Source organism: Sus scrofa, chromosome 10 (assembly GCF_000003025.6).
Source record: "Sus scrofa isolate TJ Tabasco breed Duroc chromosome 10, Sscrofa11.1, whole genome shotgun sequence".
NCBI lineage: Eukaryota > Metazoa > Chordata > Mammalia > Artiodactyla > Suidae > Sus > Sus scrofa.
In genome coordinates this window covers 11,757,283-11,777,399 of record NC_010452.4, presented here as the reverse complement: position 1 = coordinate 11,777,399, position 20,117 = coordinate 11,757,283, and the positions used below count along the sequence as shown (strand labels likewise).

The 20,117-nt window shown below is 43.4% G+C and overlaps 1 protein-coding gene across 5 annotated transcripts in view; it reads left to right on the top strand.

Moving 5' to 3' along the window:
* WDR64 (WD repeat domain 64) overlaps nucleotides 1-20,117 on the top strand; it is an 89,458-nt gene that overhangs the window by 57,888 nt on the left and 11,453 nt on the right. For all 5 annotated transcript variants that reach the window (XM_021064368.1, XM_021064369.1, XM_021064367.1 and 2 more), the window contains 10 exons: nucleotides 2,338-2,468; nucleotides 5,679-5,780; nucleotides 6,690-6,759; nucleotides 7,953-7,989; nucleotides 8,833-8,972; nucleotides 10,935-11,040; nucleotides 13,210-13,268; nucleotides 14,872-14,981; nucleotides 16,247-16,435; nucleotides 19,770-19,875. In XM_021064368.1, the coding sequence (XP_020920027.1) occupies nucleotides 2,338-2,468; nucleotides 5,679-5,780; nucleotides 6,690-6,759; nucleotides 7,953-7,989; nucleotides 8,833-8,972; nucleotides 10,935-11,040; nucleotides 13,210-13,268; nucleotides 14,872-14,981; nucleotides 16,247-16,435; nucleotides 19,770-19,875 (1,050 nt within the window). The remainder of the gene's footprint in view (nucleotides 1-2,337; nucleotides 2,469-5,678; nucleotides 5,781-6,689; nucleotides 6,760-7,952; nucleotides 7,990-8,832; nucleotides 8,973-10,934; nucleotides 11,041-13,209; nucleotides 13,269-14,871; nucleotides 14,982-16,246; nucleotides 16,436-19,769; nucleotides 19,876-20,117) is intronic.

Here is a 20,117-nt window from a genome sequence, read left to right as displayed (position 1 = left end):
GAATCCAATACATGTCCATTTGTTGCATTTGGTTGATCAGTCTCTTCAGTATCTTTTAATCTGTAATTGTCTTTCCATCTCTCTTTTTTCCCCTTGTAATTTATTTCTTGAAGATACTGGATCATTCATGCCATGGTTTCTCATTTTCTGGATTTTACTGATTGCACCCCCTTGGTGAATTGAAGAAGTTTTTCTTGGAGTTCTGTGGTGCAGAGTGTTTAAGGATCCGGTATTGTCATTCCAGCAGCTCGAGTTGCTGCTGTGGCATGGGTTTGATCCCTGCCTCGGGAAATTCTGCATGCTGTGTATGCAGCCAAGAAAAAAAAGAAAAAAAGAACTGTTTCTTTATTCCCTTAATCTGGTAGACATTTCTAGTGCACGCAGCTTTGATTTTTTAAAAAAGATAAGCCTCTATAGTACATGGGGTCATGTACTTCCATCAAAATTCATTTAGTGACCAGTTCCCTTTTCTGCACGTCAGCATCTGTTAGTGATCACTACCTAGGTTCATTATTTCTTTCAGAGTTGCCCTCCTACCGTTCTCATTCATTTATTAGCTGGAATGGGTCGTTCTATTTTTCTTTTGTGGCAGCACCTGAAGCGTGTGGAAGTTCCTGGGTCAGGGGTCAAACCTGAGCTGCAGCCGTGACCTACACCACAGCTGCAGCAATGCGGGGTCTTTAACCCACTGTGCCAGGCCAGGGATTGAAGCAGTAGTGCCTTCAAGGAGGCACGCCAGATCACTAAGTCCCTGCACCATAGCAGGGACTTCCTGGAATGGGTCTTTAAAGAAAAGAAGGACAGTCCACTGAGGTACAGTTCAAAGAGGACATCAAAGTAAGTGATTGATTCTCTCCTTATGTTTGTCAGTTTCCAAAATAAGAAACTGGTTCCAGCATCAGTGGTCAGAGGATTTTATTTGTTTCCTATCATCATCAAATCACAAATTTACATATTCCTGATGTGTTTCAGTATATTGCATTTGCTGTTTTTTTTTTTTTTAGTGGCTGATTCTCAGTTTATCCCCTGCAAGTGGGTTGGGCACTTTTCAGTCTCCTGAGTTCTAAGGACACACCTCTAATGGCTCTGGATAGCTTCCAGGCTTACCTTGTGCAGTTCTTGTTCCAGATCTAGAATCCGCTACATTTCCAGGTTATCCTAGTTCTTTGTAGTGGGATTAGTCTTATTAAATTATAAAATCAAAATACTACTAAGAAACTACAAACTGAATTTTAGGGATGTCATTTGCCACTAGGTCGATTTTGGGTTTCAGACCTTTTCAATGGACAGAGCTAGGAAAAGATTTAAGAGGAAATACATCTTTAGCTTGGACTGATATTCCCATTCAGACTTAAAATAGCGTGGCTTTACTGATTTTATTTTATTTGATATCTTTTCCTCTCACAGAAAATCTTTGTTTCTAATGACGTGAACATAATTACTGATTTGCTTTATTTCGATATTTATAATATACCCTATATAATATATACAGTTTTAGATATATTATAGTATAGTGTGTTAGATTATAGTCAGAAAAAATAAAATAAGGAGAAATATGATAGCTGAAACAATTCAAGATCTTGTTTTCTTTGAAGGGAACTTGCTTGGGCAAGGGGCGGGGCTTGAAGAGAAGGTTCCTGAAGAAGATAATTGCAATTAGATCTTGAAGAATTAGCAGGAAGGAGTTGCCTCCCATATAGCGCTTTCCAATTGTACAGTAATTGACACTTTATCTGAATGCTTTAATTGTGTTATAAGTTTCTCCAGGTCATAGACATTCCATTTGACTATATATTCTAAGAACCGACCATAGCAGATGCCAAAAAAAAGGACCTGCAGCAAGACAATGAAAAGTATCAGATAGCACGGCAATAGAAAGTCCTTAGTAATGATTAGAAAAGGCTTTCACAGAGTGGCCTGGGTGAAAGGAAGGTCAATAAGCTAACACAGCTAATACAGAATATTCTTTCAAGAAGTTTGAAGAGATTAGAAAGATGGCAGGTGATCTGATGGTTGGTGGGTCAAGGATGAATACGTTCAGGCTGAAGGAAGAAGACAGTAGAGAAGGAGAGTATATTTTTGTTGTTTTAATAAATTTTACAATTAAAAAATTTTAAGCCAAAAAGAAGAAATAGATTTCACTGAAGTTCACATGCTAAGATTTTATACACACACACACACACACGCATATATAAATTTTAGGATTTATAAATATATTCATGAAGTAAGACAACTTGTTTTCAGTTAACGACAGTTTAAGAGTGTGTTCATTCTTTTTTCCTGTGCTTAGATACTGTGTTCATGATGGTCATTGAGTCTCTTTCCTTCCTTCTTCAGAATCCTGCTACCAACACAGAAGTCAACTGCATTGATTTATTACAAGTAGAAGGATATAATTTGATAGCTGCCGGGACCTTAAACGGTGTGATCATCTTATGGAATTTTGTAACCTCTACTGTCAAGGAAGTGTGAGTTGCATTGTTTTCCTTCAATAATACAATCCTTTCCTCAATACATTGTACTGCAGAAGCGCCAAAGTAACGTTCTCTACTTAACAAAATTAAAGGCAAGATGATAACTTGCTCAAGGAGCTTTTCCTGGAGCTTATGTTCATGAGGCGATGTCTCAATCCCAGAGTGACAGGAATAAAGTGAACCTTAAATATGTGTATTCCCAAGTTCCGTTGCCCTTAGTCTTCTCACTCTGATGTATGCTTTCCATGAGTGACCACGTCCAAATTCATAACCTTAAAAAACATAATAGTTTAAAACGAGAACCTCCTCAGAGCCTCAGGCACTCACATCCAGCTGCCTACTGGAAAAGACCCTCTGAGGGCCACCACGACCGTGAATGTCCACACGCCCCAGACTTCTTCCCAGGCTGCCCGCACCCCCCAGCATCTCCTTCAGTATTCCCGGTAATACCACCAGATGCCCCCGCACCAAAGTCAAATGCTGAGAGCCATTCTAGATGGGTTTTCCCTCTCATTCACTCCAGGGCATCTGCAGTCCTACATCCCAACCAACTGGATTTGCTCTGTTCCACAGACTTTACCGCCCCCCCCCCCCGCCCCGCCATCCATTTCTTTTTTTTTTTTTTTTTTGTCTTTTTGCCATCTCTAGGGCCGCTTCCTGCGGCATATGGAGGTTCCCAGGCCAGGGGTCGAATCAGAGCTGTAGCCTCCAGCCTACGCCAGAGCCACAGCAATGCGGGATCCGAGCTGGGTCTGCGACCTACACCACAGCTCACGGCAACGCCGGATCGTTAACCCACTGAGCAAGGGCAGGGACCGAACCCGCAGCCTCATGGTTCCTAGTCGGATTCATTAACCACTGCGCCACGACGGGAACTCCCCATTTCTGATTGTACTTAGCACTGCTGTAAAGGAACTAGTGGAACACTGTAGGGTTTGCTATGGATGGATTACAAATAATTAGCTCTCTAAGCAAGGGCCATGTGTGAACACCTTTTACCAAGGAAGTTTGTCAAATTGTCCTTTGAGGTACAAGATGGCCAAGAACCTTAACAACGAATTAAAAATAAAATGTATCTAAGCATTTGGGGGAAGGAAGGAGGTAGAAAGGAAGAAAGAGGAGAGTCAGAGAGGTTAAGGACAAGGAAGAAGAAAATGCACATAAAATTTCTACTTATCTAGCGCCAGTGCCTTTGTCCTACGGGTCTACCCAGACTCCATGCCTTTTTCCAGGCTAGGCCTGAGCCTTCACTTTTAACCAAGTTTGGAAGGAAATCCTTTCTTTTTTGGGCCCTGGAGGTATTTTTACTTTAGGGAAGGAGCTGTTTCTGCAGATCCCTCCTTTGTATCTCAGCCCAGGCTCTGCTGGCGCTGCCCCTAGAATTCCTACTATCCTTCTGTTCCTTCTCTTTGACCCTTGCCCTTAGGCTTTTCTCACAGACTGTATACTTGTCATTTTACTCCTAGAGCAACATACACTGCACCGTTCCTGGCCTTCTTGTTGATTGAATCCTTATCCTGTGTCAGCTGCTGTATGACTCACTACTTCGGGAAAACAGATAGACTAAAAAGGCAGAGACCATTGTCCTGATGCCAGAGCTTAAAAGAGGGAACAGCTCCCCTGAGAATATCCCCACTTCAAAGGTGCGGGTGTTTCTTGTTGAAGTGGTAGGCATTTTGCCAAATGCAAATCCAATACCCAATCCAAAAAAAAAAAAAAATCTGACAGGAGTTCCTGTTATGGCTCAGTGGTTAACGAATCTAAGAACCATGAGGTTGAGGGTTTGATCCCTGACCTCACTCAGTGGGTTAAGGATCCAGCGTTGCTGTGAGCTGTGGTGTAGGTCGCAGACGAGGCTCAGATCTGGCATTGCTGTGGCTGTGGTGTAGGCTGGTGGCTACAGCTCCGATTCGACCCCTAGCCTGGGAACTTCCATATGCTGCAGGAGCAGCCCTAGAAAAGGCAAAAAGGCAAAAAAAAAAGATGATGATATACAAACAATTCATTTAGAATCAGTGGACTCTTTTGCAAAGCATATAGGTTGACACAGAACTCTCGAAGGCTCTCGAGCTGTAGATAGCTCCCATGTTCCTCGTGGAGGCCCTCTTCCTCTCCACCTCAAACTGTGCCTAAGCTTCCCTCACCCATCAGGAGAAATAGCCCTGCTCTTTCTGTCCAAAGCACCGTGCTTTTTCGGGCGCAAACTAGAAATTGGTGCTGCTAATGAACAATCCACCATTCAGTTCATCTGCAGAGCAGACCTTATATTAAAAAGTCTGAGCTCAGCAAGTCAGCATTGAACCTATGGGCTCTCTTTCGAGCTTGGTTCATTTCACAGGAGGGCCTGCATTACTATCTATTCAAACTAGCAGAGGCAATTTCCACTAAAGGAAACATTCCACTTGCTAGAAGCAATGCAGAGCCAACCATGAGGAGTTCCATTGTGGCGCAGCAGAAACAAATCCGACTAGGAACCATGAGGTTGCGGGTTCAATCCCCGGCCTCGGTCAGTGGGTTAAGGATCTGGTGTTGCCATGAGCTGTGGTGTAGGTCTCAGACGAAGCTCGGATCCTGCGTTGCTGTGACTCTGGCATAGGCCAGCAGCTACAGCTCTGATTAGACCCCTAGCCTGGGAACTTCCATATGCTGCAGGTGCGGCCCTAAAAAGCCAAGAAAAAAAAAAAAAAAAAAGCTAGCCATGATGTGCCAGGGCAGGTAATGAGCAACGATCACTCTCCTCCCAGGAAACTGCCCAGCAAGGTGCATGGTTCTTAGGAGCCTAGGTCAATGGGAGATTCAAGCACCAAGACTAGAGTAATCAGTGAATTTCCTGCTTTTCTTCTCCACTTCATTATAAGCTGCTGGAGGGTAGGGACTCCAGCTTATTCAGATGTACCACTCCACTCAGCCCGAGTACAGTTATATTCCCTAAATGGTACGAAACTTCTAGGACGTTATATAAGCCCACTCTCTGAACTATCGATGGGAAAACTAGACCAGCGAATTGATTTAAAAGCCTTTTAAGCACTGAAAGAGCATAAGATCATGTTGTTATCCAGAGGCTTATTTAGGAAGATGTGTTCTCTCCATATTCAATGAAAATCGGCATTTCAGGAGGTGATTCGTTCGGTATGGGATAGATGATAGAAGGCATTTACGTTTCCCACCTGTAATTCTTATCTTGGAACTGATGCTTATTTCCAGGTACAGACCTGAAGAGTGCGTCACGGTGGACCCTGACTTGGATCCTAAGCGCTACAGAATTAATGACATCCTTTTCCTCTTCCGTAACCCTGAATGTGCAAGGTGACTCGGTGTTTACTGTGGGGACTTCTGTGGATGATGTAGGTAGCGTTGTCCTCATCCCAGCATCGTGGGAGGTACCACCGAGGGAAGACAGAGTGGGGCTGACTGCTCGGCTTCCGCTCTCTTCCTTCTCAGGGTTTTTCTAAGCATGTGGTCCCAGGGGACCATCTGACTTGCCGTGTGGGGATCCAAGTTCCCTTCTCATGCCAGCCCCACGGCTCCTTTTACAACAGTAGCAGAGATGGAGAATTCTCCCTTTGACCACACTCTGTGAGAACTGACGGAAAGCAGAACAAAAGGATTTACAGAGCAAATACAAAAAATCCTGTGGCAGCATGTTTCTGATGCCATCGCTCATGTCAGAGCAATCTGCACCCATTTCTGAGAGAGCGGTTTTGTTTTTTTTTTAAGGACAGATGTTCTTCTTATTTATAGTTGCCTGAGAGCTCTGATTTTCAGACACTCGGCCATGGTAAGCCCACCTCTGGAGAGAAATCAAAGTCCTGTAGGAGCATGTAACCACACAGAGGGGAGCCAGGACACAACACCCCCCCAACGCATTGACTTATCCTGAGAATATTTTGAGGTCTTGTCTATATATCTGCACCCAAACCCTAAGCCCGTTTTCAGCCCCGTCTGGCAGAATTAGAGACTGTAGAGCAGAAGGTGCCAGGTTTTCCAGGACGCCACAGCCACCCCATCCCCACCCTTTCAGCATCAGAGCCTCGGACTAAATCGAGCCTTAACAGTGGGGCAGGGCAGATTTTCATATTCCACCCCAAGCGGCATCCACAGCAGAAGATGCACAGCTGACAGAGGAGTCATCAGCTGGAATTAACGTGCAGCGCCCTCTGCTGATGACGGAATATCTTAACCTCTCCTCCTCCGGCTTCCTCCCTCCCCTTGTAGGAGATCAAGTCAGGATTCCATATGTTCTTCATCCCAGTGTGAGTCCAGTAAGGGGCCACAGAGCAGCAAGGTAAGCAGGAAAGAAGGCGGGTATGTCTTCCTGTTATACTCAGTGCTGGTTCAAAAATAGTGAGCTGTCGGAGTTCCCCTGTGGCTCAGTGGGTTAAGAATCAGGTATGGTCACGGAAGCAACTTCTCAGGTTGCTCCTGTGATCCAGATTCCTGGCTGGGGATCATCCACATGCCTTGGCTGTGGCAAAAAAAAAAAAAAAAAAAAAAAGTAATTTTTTGCATTCGAGCCCCTCCCTTGTATTATGTAATTTTTTGTTGTTATTTTCCCTAAAAAAGCAATGTCTAAACTTTTGTCATCTTTGCTTTTTTGTTTTGGAAGGTTTTCATATTTGAAAATAATCATGAATAAAATAAGTTATATATGCTACTTTTGTGTTCATAAAATAATAATTTTAGACTATCGCTTTTGCTCTGTTCCAATTTCATATATTTTTACACATTTCATTTCTAGTTAGGGTTTGTTTGAAGGAATATTTTCACTCCAAAAATCAGTTTTAAGCGCTAGCATGGTGGGAACAAAAATTTATAAGAATGTAAGTGTCAGAGGGATCCAAACACTCCATTTATTATCTGATTATTTATTATCTGATTAGCTTTCGAGATGTCACTTAATCTCTTGAGTTTGTTTCCTCATCAGTAAAAAGGGAATAATAAATTCTACCTGACGTGGTTGTTGATGGAATTAGATATACACCTAGAACTTGGTAGACACTAGGCATTTAATTACTCTCTGTTTTTTTTTTTCTTTTAAAATTTTATTTTAGGGCCACGCTCGCAGTATATGGAAGTTCCCAGGCTAGGGGTTGAATCCAAGCTGCAGCTGCCGGCCTACCCCGTACCACAGCAACGCCAGATTGGGTTGACCTATGCCACAGCTCTTGACAACGCCTGATCCTTAACCCACTGAGCGAGGTCAGGGATCGAACCCTTGTCCTCATAGATACTAGTCAGGTGTGTTAGCTCTGAGCCACAGTGGGAACTCCTAATTACTCTTGTTATTATGCTCCACCCCAGCCACTGGGATACGGATAGCCTATTTATGAACATGAAAACCTCTGTAATGTATTTTTTCAAAGAACTAATTAATGTTCAGAAATGTAAGATTAACTATTTGAAAAAACTGCTTCCCCAGTATATCTCATTTCCTTACAATGTCATAGAAATAGTTCCTATTTGTCTCCCCTAATTCAGGGAAGCAAACAGAGCATACAAGACAGTGAGATCAAAGGTCAGTATGAAATCTCTCTCTTCCTTACAATAAAATAATTTTTTGGCAACAGGGAGTTTAGGTGATAGGCTTGTAATTAGTATATATTCCTTTTGTGACTAAATGTTGAGGTGCTACACAGGATTCAGTAGTCTAAGAAGCAGAATTTCCGTTATGATGATGTCTTTTTAACTACCAATTTTAGATTTTAAGAAATCCGAAATACTGCTGAGCCTCTTGGTCTCCAGTCTATTTCCCTAAAACTTATACTAGATTCATAAGTCACTGCAATGTGTAAGTGTGGGTGAATATATCTAGTTTCACCTGGTGTGTATAATGCAGGAGCTTGTACCAAGCTCTTTAAGTTTTTTCCAGTGATATGGGATTCCTTTTTTTTTTTTTTTTTTTTTTTTTTTTGTCTTTTTAGGGCCACACCTGCAGCATATGGAAGTTCCCAGGCTAGGGGTCCAATCAGAGCTGTAACTCCTGGCCAAAGCCACAGCAACACAGGATCTCAGCCTCATCTGTGACCTACACCACAGCTCATGGCAACGCCGGATCCTCAACCCACTGAGCGAGGCCAGGGATGGAACCCAAATCCTCATGGATGCTTGTTGGGCTCATAATCACTGAGCCATGATGGGAACTCCAGGATTCCATTTTTTAACGATTTTCTTGTTCTCTGTACTGATTGAAGTTCTCTGGGGTTAAAAACATTTTTTTAGGGGAAAGAATGTGGGGGTGTTGTTACTCTTGTTATTGTTCTTTTGTTTTGCTCATTTCCTACCTGCCTCCTCTTTTACGTTTTATAAAATTTGATATTCCAAGCATTACATACACTGGTAACTCGTTAATTTCCAATAGGTGAGCAAACAGATGTCACAGCAGGGAAGCAACCGCCAGTGGACAAAAAACATCTCGGAAGCGCCAGTCCATCGGATGCTCAGCCACCTGTCCTCGTCACCGCGCATGAGGACGGGCACCTTCGCTTGTGGGCAGTGGAGGTGAAGAGCCTGTTACTGGAATAGCAAAGACGGGAAAGGTCAAAGGGGTTAGACAAGACTCTCACCTTCCAGGCACCACATAATTCTCGTGCTGTCCAACTGCCCAGCCCAGCTGCTGGGGTGGCAGCCAGCTCACTGAACATACAACTCAAAATGTGTAATAGTCAGTTTGGGAGCTCACATGATCACATCATCCGAACTTCTAGGTCAGCTACTCTGATTCAAACCTTTCTGGACGTGGAGCTACGAGTACATCCCACTGGCTATTTCACTGGATATTTCAATAATCTTAGATAATATTAATGATATATTATAAAGAAAGAATATAAAAACAGTGAAATGTTGAGTATACATAAATTTGTAGTTGTCCAAATTGTTGGAAGAAGTTATTACATTGTATTGCATATTCCACTCCCCCCCCCTTTTTTTTGCTTTTTTGAGGCCCAACCTGCAGCATAAGGAGGTTCCCAGGCTAGGGGTTAGAATTGGAGCTGTAGCTGCTGGCCTTCACCACAGCCACAGCAATGCCAGATCCAAACTGCCCCTGTGATCTACACTGCAGCTCACGGCAGCTGGATCCTTAACCCACTAAGCAGGGCTGGGGATTGAACCTGCATTCTGATGGATACGAGTCTGGTTCATTTCTGATGAGCCACGAAGGGGATATTCTAGACATTTTACAATGAAAAAATTAACTTTCACTTACTGAAAGAGTGTTTTGTTTTGTTTTGTTTTTGCCTTTTTTTTCCCCCCCCAGGACTGCACCTGAGACACATGGAACTTCCCAGCCTAGAAGTTCAGTCGGAGCTGCAGCTGCCGGCCTATCCCACAGCCACAGCAACACAGGATCCCAGCCACATCTGCAGCCTACACCACAGCTCATGGCAACCCTGGATCCTTAACCCACTGAGTAAGGCCAGGGATCAAACCCATGTCCTTATGGATCCTAGTTGGATTCATTACCACTGAGCCACAGCAGGAACTCACACATTTACTGAAAGATATGAAGTGACTTAGGATGGAAAGAGGGGCAGGGTTTGTGTTGGGAGGACAGAAATAATGAAAGGAAGCATCTTGAGTAGACTGATGATGCTGACAGATTCTCAGAGAGGCAAAGAAGGTGGCACCACCTGTGAGTTCCTTCCTCGAGGGAAGCTCAGAAAACAGCAAGTTTGTATGAGATCCCACAACACAGAACAACACCGCTGTCTGATGCGTAAATGCTCCAAGTGATCAGCCGATCGTAGCTTATTAGTAAGGAACTCTTGCTTTGAAAATAGTAAAAAATATTGTAACGAGAACTTTCCCTGAGATGATCCTGGTACTGGAACGGTGCCTTTTATTTTTCCTGATAGGTAAATAAAACTGCAGGAGCAATAGGAGGGGAAAAGATTATATCCACCGAAATCTCAGGAAACACGTAGCAGATGCAAATTCTTTCTTCCCAAGCTTGGATGTTTATTCTCCACGTGGAGCCATTGGTATGAAGGATGTGTATGTCCTTCCAGTGGCAGCCTATACTAAGCACTGACAGTCTGCCAAATTGGAATGTCTTGCAATCTCTTGTCTTGCACCAATGTTCACCCATAACCATTTCTGAAAAAGCATACAATTCTTGCTTAAAATAAGTGAACTGCACTGAAATCTGAAAAGCATGTTTATTTAAAAGGAGAATATATCCCTGGAAAATGAACCTTAGGAACTGCAGGAAAAAGGTCATGGGAAGTGACAGCAAACAACCCCTAGGTCGATCTGCAAAAATCAGAGTCCAGATGCTTTGTAATTACAGTTGTCTCCACTTTTACGAATATTTCATTTCAAGGACATAAGTCCCCACAGAATCGTTTCAAATCATTGTTATTACAAAGCAGAGAATCATGTTTCAAGTAGTAGACATGACTTACAGAGAAACTCAGCTCCCCTGTTGGTATTTGATGGAATTTATTATCAAACCTTATCCAGGGAAGGCTGCTGAAAGATATTCTGCCTTTCACGAAACACGCTGCCATCTCCCTGACCTCGCTGCACACGGATTCATGCACCAGGATACTACTGACGGGCAATGTGGGTAAGTCCGTGCTCCGACAGAGCTGGCCACAGGTGTCCTAACACCTCCGTGACATAAAAATGAATACAGAAGAGATGTGACATTTATAGGGACAAACGGAAGGCGAGGAGGGATGCCAGGTGAAAAGAATGGGTGAATGTCAGGAGACCCTGGCCTTTCTAGCTCTTTATTTAGAGTAAGACATGCAATTTCTTTCCTCTTAAGTTGGGTATAGCACTTACCCCACCCGCTTAGCTTACATCTTGGGAGGAATGCAAAGTTTTCATTTTGAGCTTTAAAAGGGTTATGCTGCATAATCTTCATATTAAAGGGAGTAGTGGGAGTTCCTGCAGTGGTTAACAAATCCGACTAGGAACCATGAGGTTGTGGGTTCGGTCCCTGCCCTTGCTCAGTGGGTTAACGATCCGGCGTTGCCGTGAGCTGTGGTGTAGGTTGCAGACACAGCTCGGATCCCGCGTTGCTGTGGCTCTGGCGTAGGCTGGTGGCTACAGCTCCGATTCGACCCCTAGCCTGGGAACCTCCATATGAAAATATATTTTTAAAAAAATAATAATAAATAAATAAATAAATAAATAAAGGGAGTAGTGGCATAAATCAGAGAAGAAAGGGATTAATTTTTCCCTATAGGGGACTTTTGTATACTTATCGTTATAACTAATACAGTTGGTCTTGATTCTTTCATGTAACACTTTTTTTTATTATTTTATTTATTTTTGTCTTTTTAGGGCCACACCTGCGGCACATGGAGGTTCCCAGGCTAGGGGTCGAATCGGAGCTGTAGCCGCTGGCCTACACCACAGCCACAGCAACACCAGACCTTTAACCCACTGAGCGAGGCCAGGTATCAAACCCATGTCCTCATGGATACTAGTCAGATTCATTTCCCCTGAGCCACGATGGGGAACACTTTTTTACATGCTTCCTCCTATTTTCTTTCTTCTATCTTTTGAATTAGCTTACATTTTCTTTCTTTCTTTTTGTTTTTTGTTTTTGTTTGTTGGTTGGTTGGGCTGTCTTTTCATGGCTACACCTGTAGCATACGGAAGTTCCCAGGCACCAACTGAATGTGAGCCGTAGCTTCCACCTAAGCTGTAGCTGCAGCAATGCCAGATCCTTTAACCCACTGCACCAGGCCAGGAATCGAACCCACACCTCTGCAGCAACTCAAGCCACTGCAGTAGGATTCTTAACCCACTGCACCACGGCAAGAGATCCAGCTTAAATTTTCTTATCTCCACTACTTTAAAAGATAATGTATATGTGTGAATACAGGTTTTAATTTTATTAGTGTCTTTATGTATCTTTATGTATCTGTTTTCTATTGTTCATCACTAGTCCTTTTATACCTGACATTCTTACTCTTGCTATTTTTATTTAGCTATCAATCTCCCTGGCCTTGCTCAGTGGGTTAAGGATCTGGCATTGCCGTGACCTGTGCTGTAGGTTGCAGACTCGGCTCGGATCCCGTGTTGCTGTGGCTGTGGTGTAGGCCGGTGGCTACAGCTCAGATTCGACCCCTAGCCTGGGAACCTCCATATGCCTCAGGTGCGGCTCTAAAAAGACAAAAAGACAGAAAAAAAAAAAAAAAAGAATAATTTCTCAGGATACAGAATTCTAGGTTGGTGAGTTTTTCTCTCAACACTTTAAAATATTTCACTCCATTCCATACTCTTATTACTTGTGTGGTTTCTGAGAAGAAGTCAGATGTGATTCCTACCTTTGCTCCTCTATAAGTAAGGTTTTTCTCCCTCTGGCCTCTTTAAAGATTATTTCTTTATCTTCGATGTTCTGTAGTTTGAATATGATATGCCTAATCTAGCCATTGTTGCTTTTTGAAATCTAGTTTTTGTAGCTATCATTTGTGTGTCCATAGCAGCTTGAGCTCCATTTGGTACTGGTGTGCTCATTTCATTTCGTCTACTCTGATGTTTGGAAGACCTTTGACATTGAGCCTACACAGCAACTGCATTACAACTAATTAAGCCAGAACTAAAAAGAATTGTAGGTGTAAAAATTGATATGAAATGTCTTTGTTCATTTCTGATTTCTCAGATTCTGCTTTGCTTACCATTATAAATTCCTGAATCAAAGCAATTTAGCTGTCTGGGTGGTTTTTACTTAGACGACAGAATATGTAATTAAAGATCCCGATGTTTCAATTTTATACAGAAGGACACGTTATCCTTTGCAGTATTAGTTCCTTCCTGGATCCACCTCATGATGAAAAGGTAAGAATTTTAGTTTTAACTTGATTAATGAATCAACACATTTATTTAGCATTTATTTATGTTAGACACCACAAAAGGTAGAAATACATGAGACTTACTCTCCAGTCATATATAGAACTACTGAAACTCAAGCTATAAGATACATAACAGTGGCTACTGCGGAAAGGAGGGGACGATGGGTGAGCCAGCACTGGTCACTTGCTACTTCAGGTTTGGACTTGTTAGAATCTACATAGAAACCCAGAGCTTGAAAGAATGCATATATTACCTAGTCCTCCATAGTCATTTTTCTATTTCTTATACAACTCCACAGAAGAACACTCCATTATTTTTCCTTGCAAGCCCAACCTAGTGCCCAGCCATTATTATTTTCAAGAAACTTTTCCTCCCCTCTAGTGTAAATCCAATTAGTAACCATGAGGTTGTGGGTTTGATCCCTGGCCTTGCTCAGTGGGTTAAGGATCCTGTGTTGCTAGGAGCTGTGGTGTAGGTCGAAGACATAGTTCAGATCCCACGTTGCTGTGGCTGTGCAATAGCCTGGCAGCTACAGCTCCGATTCCGCCCCTAGCCTGGGAACCTCTGTATGCTTTGGGTGCACCCCTAAAAAAGAAAAAAAGAAAAGAAAAATACTTGCCTTAGAGAATCCCATCCCAAGGCAGAGAAAGATGAGCAAATGTTCTTGAACTGCTTTGAGATAAGAAGTAGAAGAATGTAGATTTTATGCTGGCTCTCTAAGAACAGGGAATGGAATCAGAAGGCCAAGAAATTTAGGAGGAATTGTGCCTAACCTATGTTAAAGTATACATGAACACAAGCCTCATGGAACTTGCAGAGGCCAGAATTCTAGCTACCAGGTAGTTGACCAGGAAGAGGTAGGGTCTTAACCTGGGTTCATCAGTGATAGAGAGGGAACTCATTTTAAGGGGATATTCCTGCAGAGCAAGCTTCCCAGTTGACAAATCTAGTTCGAAAGGTTTAGAAATATCTTCTGAAGCCCAGTGAGGGGCTCTAAACTCGGGGATCATCACATACTGAAGGAACATAGCAATCAAGTCTGAAGGGGTCTTTGAGAGAAGAAGCTGGGCCCATTTCTTCTGTTGAATCTTTGCGGCGTGTAGTTCAAACCCCGCCACCACCTCCACCAAAAAAAAAGAAAAAAGAAAAAAAAAGAAAAAGAAAAAAAGCCAGGGATCTCTGAATAAACCTTGGAAATAGGAAAAGTCTTTGCTTGCCTGGCCTTTGGTCTTTGCCTCCAGCTTGCTCTCTCCTGACCGTCTCCCTCGGTGTCCTCACAGCCCTTGCCCTCGTGCTCATGAATCAGCTACATGAATCGCTAACCCTCAGGTCACTGATAAATGGCGAAAGATGTAAGATCCTTCCTGTCCCAGGGATGTGCAGAGATGACTAAATATCTAAAAGTAGAATTTTGGTACCTCAACAAGCAAGAGAAGGGGGAAGTGGGGTGGGGGTCCCTTGTCTTGCGTAGATGTCCGCACCACTCATTCATAAGTTTAGCTCTTAAACAACTGGTGGTTTTGCTCAAAGCCAAGTTTAGATCAGTACCTCCTTGTCACAAGGGATATGCTTTGTTGTTCCCGTCTAGAAATTCAAACAGCTGCTTGCCTGGCGTGCTCATTCTTTAGAAATTGTTCAAATAATCTACATAGAAGACAAACAAGTGGTGCTAACTGCTTCCATCGATGGCTCAGTCAGGTAATGACCTTCATATTGAGAATAAGGGTTTTGAGTATGAGAGGTCAAGGATTTGAAGCGAAAGTTTAAGTATATAACATACATGCAATCTTTATTAGCTGATGAATACAATTCATAAACAAACAAATAAAACGTGGCACAAAAGGGCTTTGAGAAGGTGGCTGCTGATTCGTAATTCTTTTCCACACCAAGGAAATGAGATGCCGTGTTCATCAACAGTTCCTGCTGTGGCTCAGTGGTAACAAACCCGACTAAGATCTGTGAGGATGCAGATTCCATCCCGGGCCTCACTTGGTGGGTTAAGGAGCCAGCATTGCCATGAGCTCTGGCGTAGGTCCCAGATGCAACTCAGATCCTGTGTTGATGTGGCTGTGGTGTAGGCCGGCGGCTACAGCTTCAATTCAACCCCTAGCCTGGGAACCTCCATATGCCTCGGGAGCGGGCCTAGAAGGACAAAAAGACAAAAAAAAAAAAAAAAAAAAAAAAAAAAAAAAAAAAAAAAAAAAGGTAGGAGACAGATGTCAAGAAGGACTCCTGGCATTGCAAAATCGAGTGGATGTGGTGCCATCCGTTGAGAGAGGGGGCGCCAAAAAAGAAAAATATTTAGAATGCAAAAGGGTGAAAAGCTTTGGAAATGTTATGTCCGTGGTGGATTTGCGGGGTAAGGTCCTATTTAGGAGCAAACAGAGCTGCTTCCTCTGTCAAAGAGGAGCTCTGTAGTTTTATTCATAGGAAAAAATAAGAAAAGGATTCTTTCATCATTAGAGGTGTTTTTCACAACTCTGCCCCTTGGGTCTCTGCTCCAGCTTATTTTCAGCTGCCTATCATTAGAAGGGATAATTGGGCATTTCTTTGAGCTGCAGTGAGCTGCATTTCTTGGGCATTGCTGTGTAGCTCTCAGACGCAGCTCGGATCCCGCCTTGCTGTGGCCATGGTGCAGGCCAGCAGCTGCTGCTCCAATTCGACCTCTAGCCTGAGAACCTCCATATGATGCAGGTGCAGCCCTAAAATGAAAAAGAAAAGAAAAAGGAAAAAAAATAAGTACAAGTTTAAATGGACATTTCCAAAATTGTTGTAGAGTCAAGTTCTAACTGATAAAAAAAAAAAAGTTTGTCATGAACAGCTCTCGGTATTTCATGGAAGAGTCCTGAACTGAAGTTTTAAAATCCCTGTTGTGCCAGTGAAAATCCCTATACACGATCTCATGAACTGAATTTTGCCCTGAATTCCGGTTACCCTTTGCTCCCTATTTTCCGATTCCTCAGGCTCTGGCACGCGCTCAGTGGTCATTACTGTGGGTACTTTGGGCAGCGACGGATCTTTGAAATGTCACAGACAAGTGACTTTATTTTGCCTTGTGATGTGAATGAATATCCCGTAGAAATAAAAGAAGAAAGCAAGTTCACAGAGAAGAAGCAAAAGTATGAATATCCTCTGGTGTTTGACCGGCAGAGGTAAGAGCACCCAGTTTTCTTTAGACGAGCAGGTGAAATTCAGCTATGTGACACTCTGACTCTGTCCTGAACATGAGAATTCAAAGGTGAAAAGTCTGGAACCCTGCAATTATGTCGCCGGTCGGTGAAATGAAGAAATAAGTAAACAAAAGCTACGCTTTGGTGTAATAGTACCTCTAGGAATATCAGTTCTTTTTTTTTTTTTTTTTTTTTTTTTTTGTCTTTTTGCCATTTCTTGGGCCGCTCCCACGGCATGTGGAGTCTCCCAGGCTAGGGGTCGAATCTGAGCTGTAGCCACCAGCCTATGCCAGAGCCACAGCAACGCGGGATCCGAGCCGCGTCTGCAACCTACACCACAGCTCACGGCAATGCCGGATCCCTAACCCACTGAGCAAGGGCAGGGATCGAACCCCCAACCTCATGGTTCCTAGTCGGATTCGTTAACCACTGTGCCACGACGGGAACTCCTCAGTTCTTAAAATAATCACAGAGGGGGAGTTCCCGTCATGGCGCAGTGGTTAACAAATCCAACTAGGAACCATGAGGTTGCAGGTTCAATCCCTGGCCTTACTCAGTGGGTTAAGGATCTGGTGTTGCTGTGGCTGTGGTGTAGGCCAGTGGCTACAGCTTCAATTCGACCTCTAGCCTGGGAACCTCCATCTGCTGCAGGTGCAGCCGTAGAAAAGACAAAAAAAAAGAGACACAAAAAGGTAATAATCACGGAGGGGTAAATAGCATGTAATTGAACAAAGACCAAAGAGGTGGTTGCCTAAGCAAAGGCACCAAATCATGAAAGACTATAATATAGCCTTTCAGGGCTTGGAGTCCGGGAGCAGGTAGGGAGGCCGTGATAGGAGATAAAACAAGAAAAGTCTGTAGGGCCAAAGCATGATAAGATTTTTATGGACCCACATAAGGATTTTCCAGTTTACAGAAATCACGTGACCGAATACGTAGGGGAAGAGTAGGCTGTGGAACAAGACGGTCAGCTTGGTTCACGTCTGAGATGCTCGTGGAGATACTCAATGAGCACCGAGGCAGACCTGTCTGAAGCTCTCGAAAGAGGTCAGGCCCATAGGCAGCCATTTCTGTGTCATCAGCAGAGTAGTGTTTTCCATGTGGATCAGTCTCTTAGGTCCTACGTGTAAGGTGAGAAAGACAGAAAACGAAGGAAGAAATCAAGAAATAGTCTGTAAAGATCAGGCCAAGGAAGAGAAACCAGTGAAAAACATTAAGAGGAAGAGCCAAGACACTGAACCTCATAAAGAAGTAATTGATGGAGACCAGTGAAAAAATTAAGAATAACGAAGATACTAAAAGTCATAAAGAAGTAATTGATGGAAACCAAGGGAGGAGAACAAGAGAAGTGGCCTAGAGCACGCGTTTGTAGAACACAGCAGTGAAATCAGATACGACAGCAGAGAAGAAAACCCTGAAACTGGCATGTCTGTCAGCTGAAAGGTCCCTGGTGATTCTAAAGCATGAAATTTCAAAGAGTGATGGGTAAAAATCGCATTGTCATGGGTGAGAAATAAACAGAAGATGTGAGGAGATGACTGTATAATTAGTAAGGAAGACAGTGATGAGGTTGAAGAAGACTTTGTTTCATGAGCTTGCTTGTTTTCCTAAAGACTTGGGGTGGGGGTGGAGATAGTCCCCCAGCGAGAATAAAATATTGGAAAAATTGTTTTATGCTTTTGCAAAGCTCCATCCTAGTTTTGATGATGGCTGTCTTGTTATAATGAAGGAGATGGGTGCACGTCTGAGCTCCGCATCAACCAAGCTCCCTCCTACCTGGTAGGCGTCTAAACATCTAGCTCTCAGGGACCAGACTGGTAATAGCCAGCAGCCCAGAACTGGAATAGCTGACAAGTTAGTCCAAAGTGGGAAGAATCAGAGAGGACCGTCTAGGATAATCTTCGAGGGAAATCCTAAGTGAGTCAACGCTGGGGAGCCCCAATGCCATCATCTAGTTCAAATTGTTGGTAGAACGACTATAAATAGGAATTGAAATTGAGAGTCACAAACCACATGGCATTTGTATCAAAACTGGAATAGTTTGGAGTTCCTGCTGTGGCACAGTGGGTTAAGGAGCTGCCATTGCCACAGCTGTGGCACAGGTCACAGCTGCAGTCAGATTCAGTCCCTTGCCCTGGAACTTCCACATGCCAAAGATATGGCCAAAGAAGAAACAAAAACAGAAAAACAGGAATGGGAGCAGTTTGAGAACAAGTAACCAGGGTTCCAGGTGACTACCAACCCCGCTGAAGTGTCTAAGACTTGGCTTAGCTGGGGAGAGGAGCGCTGGGAAGCAGCCTAATTAAAATGTGAGAGGGAGGGGTTCCCGTCATGGCTCAGAGGTCAACAAACCCAACTAGTACCCATGAGGATGCTGGTTTGATCCCTGGCCTCAATCAGTGGGTCAAGGATCTGGCGTTGCCATGATCTGCCATGTAGGTCGAAGATGTGGCTCGGATTTGGCGTTGCTGTGGCTGTGTTGTAGGCCGGTGGCTACAGCTCCGACTGGACCCCTAGCCTGGGAACCTCCATGTGCCGCGGGGGTGGGTCTAAAAAGCAAAAAAATAAAATAAAATATAAAATGTAAGAGGTAGTATATTGGAGCCAAGACTCCTCAGAATATGTTACCATATGTTACCGTACGTTCACCAAGCAAAGTTGATCCATCTCCTTGAGTCATTGCTGAGCCTTGGACATCTGTATATCTTGGTACTTAGAAGAGTAAGTTCTGTTTGGCTCATATGCATCTCCTCACAGTCCCCGCGTTCCCTGAGGACTCAGACCATGTTTACCCATTTTATATAGTTCTTAGCTCAGTGCCTGGCCCACAGTTCGCATGTCTCCTCTGCAGTGATTGGGCCTTCTGTTGACATACCCTGATCTTAGGACATATTGTTATCTTTAAAAGAATGCTTTTAATATTTAGTTATGACTTTTTAAATATGTGTATACGTTTTAAAATCCAAAGGTTAAAGTTTGAAGCTGCACTGAGTCACAAAGAATCAAACCTTGATTTTGTAGCGGAGATTGCCTCGTCATTACTGTACAGTTTTTCCAATGGGTACGAATGCGTGTAATGACATGGCATGTTTCGGTTTGGCAGACATCGCTGCAGTTTCTTGGGAGGGGAATCTGAGAAGCCGAGTGGAATAACAATTAAGCGCTAAGGTCACGCCATTAGGACTGGTGTTATGGGAGCCAGAGAATTCAGAGGCAGACAAAGAAAGACGTAGCTGAGACTTGTTGCATAGGCAGAAAATTCAGGCGTGGTTGTGTGCTGAACGGTTTCTTTTTCTTTTTGTATCTTTGTATGCAGATGGAACAAAATGAGCTCGATGTCTCTGCTTTTCAAACGTACACCTCCTAAGGCCTTTGAAGTGGACCACGATTTTAAGTTCTTCAAGTCTCTTTCTTCTCCCAAGGTAGCTTTAAAAAAACAAACAAGACAAAAAATTCACTTGTCTGAATGTAGATATGTCCAGTATATTAGTTTTCTTTTCTTTCTTTTTTTTTTGGGGGGGGGGCGCTTTTTAGGGCCTCACCTGCGGCGTATGGACCTTCCCAGGCTGGCAGTGCATTCGTTTTCATTGCTGCTGTTCCACATCCCTACGAACTTGGGGCCTCACACAACACAGATGAGCTATTTCACGGTTCCCCAGGTCAG